Source organism: Notolepis coatsorum (assembly GCF_963971535.1).
Source record: "Notolepis coatsorum genome assembly, chromosome: 17".
Taxonomy (NCBI): Eukaryota; Metazoa; Chordata; class Actinopteri; order Aulopiformes; family Paralepididae; genus Notolepis; species Notolepis coatsorum.
This window is the reverse complement of record NC_140181.1, coordinates 99,331,207-99,344,846: the sequence shown is the minus strand read 5'-3', so window position 1 is coordinate 99,344,846 and position 13,640 is coordinate 99,331,207. Positions and strand designations below refer to the sequence as shown.

Here is a 13,640-nt window from a genome sequence, read left to right as displayed (position 1 = left end):
AGCGTTACAAGCCAAACAGAATTCATGTTCCAATGCATGCAACAACAACGCGAAGATGCGCTCGCAAGAGAGGCTCAACGACGCCAAGATGCGCTCGACAGAGAGAGAAGAGCCGCGGAAGCACTGGAGCGGGAGCGCGATAGAGCGGCAGCCCAGGCCTTGGAGTACACCCGGCTCGCTACCGCCCAACTGCAATCGGCCTCTGCCTCCAGGCAATCATCAAGAGCATCCACTAGGAATAACTCACCCCAGCGCCGCCAGCCTGAAAGGGAGGAGCACCCGGCTACGTATCCCCGACCCCGAAGAAGGGACAAGGCCGACTCCGAAGACCTGGAAAGGCGACTGGCTCGTCTGCAGGAGGAATATACGGCACCAGGAGAGGTGCCACCCCGCTCTCAATGTGAGCGGCTACCCGCCACACACAGAGCAACCTCCAGATCCCATCAACATTGGCCCGTAACTGCACCGGCCCCTAGGTACGACCCGCTCCCACAGCGCCCACCAGGGAGCGCCATCCCATTCTTCAAAGACAATTCTAGAAGTCAGTACCATGACATGAGGATGTGTCTGGAGTTCCTCCTGGGCGCCGCCAACCACAGCGAGCAACAGAAGTTCCTCGAGCTGTCTATGCACTGTACGCTGCCTGCGGCCAAGCTCATATGCACTGCCAACGCATACTCCCCCACCCCCTATACTTCGTCTCTCCAGGCCCTGGACGAGCGCTGGGGACGCCCGTGGGACCACATAGTGGAGGAGATCCACGAGCTGGGAGAAATGGCAGACATAAAGGACGACCACGCCCTGGACGCATACTCCTTGAAGGTACAGGCTCTGGTGAGCCTCCTGACGTTCCAAGGAGCCGCCGGCCGCACTGAGCTCTATGCAGGCTCCAACGTAGAACGCTTCGTCAGGAAGCTTCCAAAGGAAAGGGAAGAGAGGTTCCGACGGGAACACGAGCGTCTCCACCCCCAACAGCCACTGTCTACCCTGATGGAGCTCTCAGAGTTCCTGAAGTCGGAGATGAGGCACATCCGCCTCCCCAAGCGGGAAGAGCCGAGAGGCAATGGACGCAGTGGACGAGACAAGTCAGACCGAACAGGGCGGCCCGTTAGGGTGCTGACCACCGTACATGAAACCACATCAAAGGAGCACCAAGGGCCCCCGAAAGGCCAACGAGGCTTCTCCTCCCAGAAGAAAGGAGAGAAGAAGACTCCGCCGCCATGCCAGTGCTGCACAGAGGTCCACTGGCTAGACAACTGTCCCGTGTTCAAGGAGAAGACTACAGAGGAAAAGAAACAGTGGATAATAGAGAATAAGCGGTGCTGGAAGTGCGCCCGTGAGCACCGAGCAAAGGACTGCACCCTCAAGGGACCCTGCAGACAGAGCGGGTGCGGGAAGATCCACCTCACGGCCCTCCACGACCTCAACAATAGAGACGACAAGGCTAAGCCTTATGTGGCGGAAGTCCGTGATGAGCCCTCTAGAGAGCTACGCAACTACTACGTGGGCCCCGTGAGAGGCAGCACTCCCCGCGTGCTGTTGAAGATTGTGCCGGTGGTCCTGCGGAACCGCGACAAGACTCTGGAGACCTACGCGGTTATTGACGATGGCTCGGAGCGCACGCTGCTGATGCGTGAGGCTGCCATCGCCCTTGGACTCGTGGGCGACGCAGAGGAGCTGGATCTCCTCACCATCCAACCAGGGCGCACCACTATTCGAGGAGAAAGTGTGGCCCTCACCCTCACACCGGCCGGACGGCCGAAGGAAGTCTTCAAAGTGAGCCGCGTATTCACAGCTGCCGGGTTGTGCCTCTCCAGTTACGGCTACCCGATGGAGTCCCTCATGAAGAGGTACCCACATCTCCGTAATCTGGGGATCAACGCTGCAATGGAGGTGAAGCCCACCCTCCTGCTCGGCTCCGATAATGTGAACCTCACTTTACCCAAGCACATCATCCCGGGTCCACCCGGATGTCCCGTCGCCCTGGAGACTCCGCTAGGCTGGACCCTGCAGGGCCCCATCAGTCTAAGAAATCTGAACGCCCGTCAGACCCACTGCCTCTTCATTGGAGCGGGGCATGAAGACGAGGCATTGCTGGAGAATGTTCAGAGGTTATGGCAGCTGGACATTGCTCCATACAAAAACGAGAAGATACACACTCGCTCCAAAGAAGATAAGGCGGCGATGGATCTTCTCCAAGCCAAGACCAAGCGTGTCTGCGTGCGCGGTGTCCTCAGATACGCCACACCGCTCTTGAGAAGAGAGCCCATGCCGACCTTCAAGGTTCCCCCAGGAGTAGCGAAGCCGTGTCTGCTTAGCACTGAAAGAAGACTCGGCAGAGACCCCGAGACGGCTGCCGCCTACGCCACAGAAATGAGCAAGCTCATAGAGTCTGGACTAGTCAGGAGGCTGAAGCCTGAGGAGGCGGAAAGGAGTACCGAGTCATGGTACCTTCCACACCATAACGTTAAACACAACGGAAAGAACAGAGTGGTCTTTAATTGCAGCTTTCAAGTGCGCCAGCAGAACCTCAACCGCTATCTCCTGCCCGGTCCGACTCTGACCCCTCCTCTCCTCGGAGTCATGGTGCGCTTCCGACGACAGAAGACCGCCATCAGTGGCGACATCAAACGCATGTTCCATCAGGTGTGTTTGCTCGACGAAGATAAGCCACTCATGAGGTTCTTGTGGAGAGAAAACCCAGACGACCCGGAACCGTCCATCTATCAGTGGGAGGTGCTGCCCTTCGGGACGACCTGCAGCCCGTGTTGCGCCACCTACGCCCTGCAGCTTCATGTCGACGACGGCGCCGCACCCCCCGGAGTCTCCGATGCTGTCCACCACAGTTTCTATGTGGACAACTGCCTCCACAGCGTGGAGACCGCGGAAGAGGCCTACAAGCTGGTGCATGACATACGCACCTTCCTGGCCACCGCTGGCTTTGAGGTCCGCCAGTGGGCCACCAACAACCCTGAGGTCGTCCGAGACCTCCCAGACGAAGCGAAGGCTGACAGCAGCGAGACCTGGCTCTCCCAGTCAAGTGAGGACGCCCATGAAATGACTCTGGGTCTCCTCTGGCGTTTCAAGTCTGACACCCTGTGTTACCGGCAAAAGAAAATCGAGACTCGCCATTACGTAACCAGGAGGTCGATCTACAGTACTCTGGCGAGTCAATATGACCCGTTGGGTTACATCAACCCCTACACGACTCGTGCCAAGGCTCTGGTCAGCGAGCTGTGGACTGAGGCGAAGGGATGGGATGACCCCCTACCAGAGACACTCGGGGCGAAGTGGAAGAAGTGGGAAGAAGAGCTCCCCACCCTCCAACAGATCGAGTTTCCCAGGAGCTACTTTCCCTCGAGCGTCAGTCTGACCGGCAGCCAGCTCTCCCTTCATGTATTCTGTGACGCGTCTGAGAAGGCATATGGTGCAGTAGCGTACCTGCGCGCGGTGGAGCCCGACGACACAGTCCACGTCTCCTTCATTCTTGCACGCTCAAGAGTTGCACCCAAGAAGCAGCAATCCATTCCCCGGCTGGAGCTCTGCGCAGCTCTAAGTGGAGCCCAGTTGGGAAAGATGCTGAAGGAAGAGCTGCACCTCCCCCTTCACGCGGTGTCGATGTGGTCTGACTCCACAACAGTCATCCAGTGGATCCAGTCGACTTCGTGCAGATATAAAGTATTCGTAGGAACAAGGGTGACAGAGATCCAAGAGCTTGTGGGGATCAGCTGCTGGCGATACGTTTCGACAGATGTTAACCCGGCGGACGTGATCACCAGAGGTGCGACCCTCGAGGAATTGGCACGTCCCAACCTCTACCACCGTGGACCCGACTACCTACGCAAGCCAGAAGAAGACTGGCCTTCTCCTCCGAACTTGGAGAACGCAGAGGTGGAGGTGGAACTTAAGAAGTCCATCTTCTGCGGCCTCACTGGACTCCAAGACCCTTCAAATACTGACGGTCCCAAGGTTGAGGATTGCCAGACCCTAGAAGAGCTCCAAGTACGTACCTTCCACCACCGGAACCCCGGTCCCGGAGACCCGACCCCTCTCAGCGCCGACGACTACGCCGCAGCTGAGATCATGTTGCTGCAGAGGGTGCAGCGGGAGGTCTTCCAGATCGAGATGGCGTGCTTGGGACGGAAGATGGAGCTACCAAGAGACAGCAAGCTGAGGCTACTGGCCCCCGAACTGGACGAGAAAGACCTCATACGTGTCGGAGGCCGCCTACGACGGGCTCAGGGCCTCACTGAGGACAGCAAACACCCCATCCTACTCCCCTCGAAGCATCCGGTGACTAACTTGGTGATTCGTCACTATGACACCAAATTGTATCACCCTGGAGCGGAGCGGCTCTTCGCGGAGCTCAGGAGAAGGTTCTGGATACTTCGCGGCCGGGAGGCTGTGCGGCGTTACCAACGGTCATGCACAGACTGCCAGAAGCTCAGAGCCCAACCCATCATGCCACGAATGGCTGACCTCCCATCCTGCCGCCTCCGTCTCCAAGAAGCGCCCTTCCACAACACGGGCATGGACTGCTTCGGGCCCTTCACCATCAAGGCGGAGATCGGGAGAGCAACTGCTAAGAGATGGGGAATCATCTTCAAGTGCCTCACCACGAGAGCCGTCCATCTCGAGGTGCTGGCTGAAATGACAACAGACAGCTTCCTCCAGTCATTCCGTCGATTTACTGGAAGGAGAGGGCGACCCCATACCTTATGGTCTGATCACGGGACGAATTTCAAGGGAGGAGAAGCTGAACTCATCAAGAGTTACCACCAGATGAGTGAGGAGTTGAGGGACGAGCTGGCCTCCCAACAGGTCACCTTCTCCTACAACCCTCCAAATGCACCCCACTTCGGTGGAACGTGGGAGAGAGAGGTCAAGTCAGTAAAGGCTGCTCTAGCAGCCGCGCTCAGAGGACAGGTTCCGAAGGCAGAGGTCTTCAACACCGTGCTGGTGGAGATTGAAGCCATTCTGAATTCCAAGCCACTGGGGTACAGTAGCGACGCGGCCGATCTCGACCCCATAACACCCAACAGCCTTTTGATGGGGCGGCGAGACGCGGCCCTTCCCTTTGCGGTCTACGCCTCCACCGAGATCATCGGCAGAAGACAATGGAGGTATAGTCAGGCTTTAGCCGACCAATTCTGGAAGAGGTTCACCACCGAATATCTCCCATCGCTGCAAGGCCGCCGCAAGTGGATCACTGAAAGAGGCAACCTAGAACCAGGAACCCCAGTCATGATCGTGGATCAGGCGCTTCCCCGAGCCCGCTGGCTCACCGGAGGGGTGAAGAGTGTGGTAAAAGGGCAAGACGGAAGAGTCCGCTCTGCTATCGTGGAGGTCGGAGGAAGAACATACCACAGACCAGTGGCTCGACTGATCCGACTACCCCCGTACTCTGACTCTGACCAGCCTGAGTGACTACTAGACATTCAGCAGACCTCAGTACTGATTAGCGCCGCAAATCAGGGGGCGGCTGTGCTGAAGGGTCTGCAATTAGGTAAAATTAGACCTAAAATAATCCCCCTTTAAGTTAATATGTGGGAGTTAAGTTATTATTTACCACATAATGTTACACTGCTGCCTATTGATTGCATCTCAGGTTATATGACGGTGCTGCCATCTAGTGGGCCAGAGGTGGTTTAGTGTCCCCTCGTATCTGCGTCACTTCCTCTCTATGAGCTTATTGACGTGGAACTTGACCGGACCAACGGAAGAGAGCGGACGTACACACGGCGTTGCTCTCGTTAACGTTATAGTTTGACGGTGACCAAGTATGTAAAGTGGCTTACCAAGCGGACATTATACCACCAAGAGAGAGTGAGTTTTAGTACCCAGCTAATTTGATGTTTAGTAAACGTCTGGGATTAGCATATTACAGCAGACTATAGTATTCCCCATCTATCGTTACCAGTTAGCCGAAGCTAGCTAGCTCGGCTCTAATACCTAAAGTAGCTTCGGCTCATGCTCGATAGCTGCTCTGTACTGGACATATCAGTCGATATATAACACAGACCAGAGAACATTTAGATAAGGTCTGTGTCGCTGTAAAGGGACACAACTAGTCCTACGAAGTAGCCATAGCAGTAACCTGTGGTACAGAGGGGACCAGCGTGTCTGCAGCAGCTGTCGGCGTGCGCCGTGCAGCACCACGGAGCGGAGCGAGACACTCGGACCACCACAGCGGAGCATCTGGTCTGCAGGAGCAGACTAGTGGCGCCTATTGGACCGGGCAGCGTCTTCCCGCCGTCATCAACACGCAGCGGTCTACTACTCCTCATCACCTCCATCTCTCTCATCCTGCAGAGGGAATTGTTCCTCTGTCACAGTGGTAACCGCGGCAACGTTTGGCCAGAACACTTTATTATAACTATTTGGGCGCCCATCTAAATTTAGTAATAGTATTTAATCAGGCTTTGTGTAATGTGATAACAATATTTTGTATGTATCTTTTTTCCCCTTTTTTGCTTATATAAAAGCATTATGTTTCAAACAGTTTCCTCGCTCTTTCTAGTTTAGGTGACTCCATTTTAAGTTATTCACTCAGTTGTGTATTTGGTACAATTAGTTTAAGAGTTAAGGCATCCTACCACACCCCCTAAGGTGATAATTATATACAGTCCTCTAAGCTCCCGCACAATTATTAATCATAATAATACTAATAATAATAATAATAACTACAGTATGACCTCCTGACCTAGACAATCACACCCTTGTGAACATGTACACCCAGGTACAAAATACCTGGGCCATTCAGAGAGATAAAATGGCCAATTGATGGCCAATCTTTGCAGAAATCTCCAGATTTCAAAAAGTTGTAAATATAAAATCACCGTATGACATTGGTATTCAAGGTCTTGAGGTCTTGGTGGAGTAACTATCTCCCTCCAAATCTTTAACCCTTTCTCCGCCGGTGACGTGTTAAGACGTCATTCTCCGCCATGCGTAATCTGCCAATGACGTCTTACAGCGTCTTTGAGATCAATATTTCTTATTTTCGTCATGGTATTCACATTTCACCCACGGAGTCTTTGCTGGTGTTGTAGGACTCCGCTCAACTCTCCAACGATTAAATACCGCCACCTGGTGGCCGATTGGCGAGTTGCCAAAACCGGAAGTGGCCGGAAGTGCTTAGTCCGTCCCCTACTCCAGACACTGTGCATATCGATCCGTTGCCATAACTCAATAAACAACATGATTGGACGTGTATTAGTATTATACAAACCGGAACTGGATCACCTAGATCAACATCCCATAATAGCGAACTTTTTGCTCCACGCTCATCACCCAACGGTAAGAGGAGACTGGGGTGAGTTTCAGCGTTTTTGTTTACCATTTTCGATACAAACTGCTCTGATCTATATATCACCCATACTACATAAATCATTTAACGTCGGTCATTGAATTATAAACTACCCCCCCCCCCCCTCCGGTCAACCGCAGATGATCAGTCAACACGTCTAGGACCGTGTACAGTTGACATTTTTAATATAGCATGGATCGGTATCAAACTGCATTTGATGATCTAATATATGCATTTATGGCTATATCTCACGTTCTATGAAATACTGCAGAAAACGATAAAAACATATTATACTCTAGACCGTATTATTGTATGAATGTGTGAATGAAAAAGTTAAACGTTCCTACATCCTGAACGATAGATAATTGATGTTGAATGGGCCATAGTAATGTCAATTTAGCAATACAATTTAAAAAGTTATAGCCCTGCAAAGAAGGTGAACATCTCCATAGACAAATAGAGCTGGCAGAGAGGCCACAAGGATGGATACAAGCTCCGGCAAAGAATGGGTTAACATTTGAATAGGCAACATTTAAAATACAATGTTTATGTTTATTTTATGGGGCAACCGTGACTCGGGAGGTAGATCAGTCGTCTGGAAATCCGGAGGTTCCCGGTTCAATTCCCGCTCCTCCCAGGCAGCGTCCTTGAGTAAGACACTTAACCCCTAACTGCTCCCGATGAGCAGGTTGGCACCTCTGCTTCTGCCATCGGTGTGTGAATGTGTTTGATTGATTGATTGATTGAAAACTTTATTAACAGATTGCAGAATGGGTACAGTACAGTACAGCTCAATACAATTGTTAAGGGGATGCAGACCAGAGAAAGACTTTCGTCTTGTTTACATCAGGGTCCCCCATTTTCAATTCATCGTGAGTGAATAGGTCAAATGTGAGGAACAAATTGTAAAGCGCTTTGGGTAAAAGTGCTATATAAATGCCCCATTTACCATTTACCATGTATAAGTAGAAAAGATTGGCTCAGTGTTAACACATTGAGTGCCACGCCCCTTCCGGGATGTGACCCCTTCCGTGCCGCCCATTAACCCCATGTAAACGTAGTTGTAGTTTGTAGAGCTAAACCTATATTTTATAGTATAGCTATGGGTCTAATAACGCCGTCGAGTCTCAGTGAGCTACTTCTGGTCAACGTGCAAAAAACGGATAACTTTTTCATCTGTACATTTCCGTTTTATACCGTTTTGAATATGAACATAGTCCGGCCGCTTCTCAGCAATTCCAGGGAAAAGACACGAAAAACAGCGGTTTTGTGTAATTCAATAAACACGTTGTAATCTTTCGCCAGATTATCGGATCTTCATGAAATCAATGCTAGATCATCATTATTATCCTTCGTCGTGCACGTATGCAATGTGGTTTATACCGGCGCCCCCCCCCCCTCCTGCAACCCAACGCAAGCTTTCATATATCGTGTCCTTACCTAGTCTCTAAAGTAATGCAAAAAAAAGAATCCAATAATCTCATTGCCATTCCAGTTATCCACAGCGATCCTGTCTCCAACGTTGTTGGGCATTGCACTTCAACGGGCGGGCGGGGTCAGTAGTCCAAACCATCCCTACAAGCGTGTGTTTTGCCGGAGTGTTTAGGACCCGTCCCCACGCCGCAGCTCGGTAGAGAAAATAAACTAACCCGTTTCTAGCGGGGTGCAATAATGGCCGAAGGCGTTAGAGGGCGGTATAAGACCGTCTGCCAAGTCAGACACACTCAGAACAGTATGCACAAGGTGCCCCGCTGAATTATGAATGGCAATAGTGAATAAAAGAAATACCGTGACAGAACCGTAGATCTACGTTTCCGGCACTGGATGTGTTAAGCAGTATCTTAAATTAATCGCCAAGGTCCCATCGTCCTGCTTCCACGTTATAGTGTCTAATGTTGATCTTGACCCTCCCCTACATCACTGCACTTGTCTCTTAGCCCGTGGGGCTGCCTGAACACTCCCTACATCAGGGGCATAATGCTGTATCTGAGCCACAGCTAATCAAATGCAGGTCACTGCATTTGTAAACTGTTTTCTAGGTTAACTGTTTTAATGTTTTTACTTCATGTGTGCTTACAAAAAGGAATTGCCCCAGCGGGGATAATAAAGATGTCTCTACTCTACTCGACACTGTGTCAGCTAATAATGCAGAGATAAAAGCTCTCAACGCTACTGGCTACTCATTTACAACATGGGTCCCAGCCTTATTTGGTAGGTTGCTGTGTGCAGATGTCATGGAGAAGTGGCTCTCGAATGCTGAATGTGCAAGCGATCCATTATGGCTTCAAGCCAACAACTCTAGGTAAATGAAAAGGCATCTCTACGAAGTGTGTTTACGAGAATAGCTTACACCCCTAATCAAATACCTCAAGATTATATAATTCCATGGGGGGGGGGGGGGGGGGGGGGCAAACTTGTGCTATGGGAGCCAACACACGGGCATCGATCATGAGGACGTCCCACATTAACGTATGTGGACGTACTCAGGAGAGATGCGGGAGCAGAAAGCACCGGCGAGCTATAGCCAGATGCATGGAGGATCGGGATGACTGGAAGCACCGATGGAGGGCCCCCGTCCGAGGACGACCTAGATGATGATGGTGAATTTACGTATGTAAATGTGTAGAGAACAAACAAAAAAACTCACCGTCCTCGCGAGACTTCTGGATGAAAGCATCGACGCCACTTTCCCCGTAGTTCCCCTCCGAGGCCACGGTGGAGACGTAGTTCCAACGCATGGCCTTGACGATGTCCACCATGGCCTGGGCCTGGTAGGTGTCCGGGGGCACCACGCGCGAGAAGAAGTCGTAGCGAGTGTTGTCACTCAGCTCCGGAGCCGTGGAGGCGTAGCTCACCTGAGGGATCTGACGGAGAGAGGGAGAAACGGAGAAAGAGAAGTGAGGGGTTAGACATAGTTTACTCGTCGTCCATAGTGGTGGTAAATCCGGTTAATTTCATGGACTCGGGTTAGTGTGAGTCACTCACTAAAGTGATCCGGTTCATGTGAGTCACTTGAGTCACTCACTCCTCCTCCTTCTTGGCCAGATCACCATTGAAAAAGAGACCTCGGCCTCCATGGGTTTTTTATTTCTGGTTAAATAAAGGTTTGATTGATAATAATACTGTGAATTTCTCCAGACATGATGCATAATTAAATCAGTCCAGCTGATTATATTATTTATATAATAGTACAGTATATAGTAATATTCTTTAACAAAGTCTCTCCTCCTGAATGTCAAGCCACACGGAACGTGTTAGTGTGGAAAAGAGAAGGAACTGTGATGATGCATCTTAACCCTTTCACTACTGCAATACCAAAGGGTTAACCCTTTCACTGAGACAATACAGAAGGTTAACCCTGTCACTTCCATGCGACAAATGGGTTAACCCTTTCACAACCACACTACAGACGGTTAACCTAATAACAACATCTCTGTGTTCCTGTCACAAATTGACTAAAAACAAATCTATTCAAACAATATCTGAAAAAATAATAATAATCCTCTTACTTACTGTATTTGAACTATTATGTACCCTAATACTGTGGTACTATTCTTATTATCAAGTCAAGTCAAGAGTTTTATTTGTCACGGCATACAAGTATACAGTGAAATGCGGGGGGTCTTGCCCGCAACGATTGTGCAATAATACAATAATGCCATAATACAATAATAAGAATCCAATAGGATGAGAATAAGACATTTGTGCAATAATACAAGTAATAAGAATAAAGCCATATCAAGTATATGTACATGAAGTTTACAAAAAGCATGGTAAGACATGCTAAGGTCCTGCGATAGTGCAATACTGTACACTGTTAGCTACGGATGAGGCACTGGGTCTTATGTACACTACTATACAATGCTATCCTATACAATCTACAGTTATACTATGTGTCATTATGCTAGCTTGTGTCGTATATTTCTAAATGAAAACATGAATAAATGCAAGTGAAATGTACAAGGAAAATGATTTGAAAGACAAAATGCTGATTGATAGAAAGGCTATTTAGAACACCATGTGAAGGTATTTCTGAGACCCTAGGCTTGAGGCAGGTTGACTCCCCAGAAACAGATGGCTGACCTTAAGACAATAAAACTGACCCCTACCCTAAGTAAGGACTTTCAAGTTACGACATGGCAGAGTGGTCAGGGGACAGAGTGAATCGGACAGTAAAAAGAGCCTCTCAGATAGATGAGTCAGCAGCACTCAAGTGAGGCCAAGGTTCAAAATGCATCAAGGTTTAGCAAATCAGAAAACGGAAGAAACAATAAGAAATGCAGTTAATTGGTAAATATCAGAGATGAAGGGTTAGACCATTTGAAAAATGTGGTGTTTTCATGGAGACTAGTAAATCGTCCTACGAGATGGAAATCAAATAACATGTGGTGAAATGCTAATGCTAAATATAAAATAATGAACCCAATAGGATATGGTTTGTTGTCAGGACACAAAGTAGTCTGTTTCTTATCTAGACTATGTAAACATTTTGTCACAAGCATGAGGATGTATTATTCAGTGAAACGGATCCCCTCTTCAAGTAAAGTGTCAGCAGATTCAAACTGTGAAAAACCGTTGTCAGAAGACCCAAACGGTTGTGTCAGCGAAACATGTGGCCACAGGACACCAGCAGACAAATTTCTGCTGGAATGTGACCAAAATAAGACAGATCATGGACGTGAATAGGCAGGCAGGGTCTCCCCCTCCCTCTCGCTCTCTGTCTCCCCCTCCCCCTCTCTCTCTCTCTCTTCCTCTGATAAAAAGGGCTGATGGCGACACACTAGACACAAGACACACCCAAAAGGGACCTGGGGAAGCGCTGACACAGACCCGGAGACACAGGGGACGGACCCCTGAGAGGCAGAGCCACACAGAACTCGAGAGCCGAGCAAGACACTCAGAGGAGACGGAGAAGGACCTGGAGAGCCACACAGAACTGGAGAGAAGAGCCTGAGACTCGCCAAGCCAGCTACTGAAGAGCCGAGAGACACAGAGAGCTATTGAGACCAGATGACTGAGCCGAGGTTCATAGCAGACTCCGCCGATACGAAATCAAGCACTCCCTGCCTGATCGGCGAGGAGACCAGGTTGTCTTGACAACCAGACCAGCGAACCACTAAGAGAGGACTCGGTGTTGTCATGGGAAACCCGAGAGACAACAACACCACCACCGGAGAAACGGCTCTGATCGGCCCTAGCTGATCAGATCATGGACAAAACTGCCAAATCAAAGAGACAATTAGATTTAACCAAAGAGACGATGTACTTGTTGATTCCTAAAGCTGTGGTTTTATTAATAAACACCGCCGCCCGTTGATCTTGACCACGTTGTCCGTCTCCCCTCACTTGAAACCGAACATCTGAAAATACCTAAACCAATGCAGAGGAAAAGGGTAATAGAAGACTATACGATCAATGAACTTAGATAGAGATAAATGAAGCTAAGAAAGACACTTCACTTGCTATCCATCTGTTTACTATACAAGAACCACTCCCGTTCTTGTTTTTAAAGTGACCTTTCATTGTGTAAAGTGACCATGAGTGTGAGCGTGTGCAGCATGTGTGTGTGTGTGTGTGTTCATGTTAAAGTGACTGCTAGTGTGTGAGCGTATACAGTGTGTGTGTTGTGTGTGTGCTCATGTGTGCTTGTGTGTGGAGAGTTCAATGTGCAAGACTCTGATGGCCTGGGGGAAGAAGCTGAGCCGAAGCCTCTCTGTCCTAGTTGCTGGTGTTCGCAGGCGTTTGCCTGACCACAGCAGCTTGCACAGGCTGTTATTGGGGTGGTGAAGGTCTTTCATTATTCTGCAGGCTCTGGATTTGCACCTCTTGTTATATAAGTCCTGCAGGGGTGGTAGTGCAATACCCGTAGTACGCTCAGCTGAGTGCACCACTCTCTGTAGGGCCTTCTTGTCCTGTGCCGTGCTGTTACCATACCAGGCAGTGATGTTTCCAGTCAAGATGCTATCTACAGCTCCGGAGTAGAAGGACTGGAGTATCTTCCCCGATACTCTTAACTTCCTTAACTGTCTCAGGTGGTAGAGGCGCTGCTTCGCCTTCTTTACGACTGAGTCTATGTGTGTTGTCCATGTCAGATCCTCTGAGATGTGGACCCCCAGGTACTTGAAGCTGCTCACCCTGTCCACGGTAGCCCCGTTTATCCTCAGTGGTGTGTGTGTCCCCTGCTGTGTTCTCCTAAAATCCACGATCAGCTCCTTGGTTTTACCAATGTTTAGGAGCAGGCTGTTGTCCTGGCACCAGCGTTCCAGTACCTCAACCTCCTCCCGGTAGGCCTTCTCGTCGTTGTCAGAGATCAGCCCCACCACCACAGTCT

At 50.1% G+C, this 13,640-nt stretch overlaps 1 protein-coding gene across 1 annotated transcript in view; it reads right to left on the bottom strand.

Annotated features, from left to right (window-relative positions):
• Positions 1-10,068, bottom strand: part of LOC311243918 (metabotropic glutamate receptor 4-like) — a gene marked incomplete at both ends in the record, with an annotated part of 366,879 nt that extends 356,811 nt beyond the window's left edge. The window contains one exon of the mRNA XM_084333304.1: positions 9,957-10,068. Coding sequence (XP_084189430.1) covers positions 9,957-10,068 — 112 coding nt within the window. The remainder of the gene's footprint in view (positions 1-9,956) is intronic.
• Positions 10,069-13,640: the final 3,572 nt, after the last annotated feature.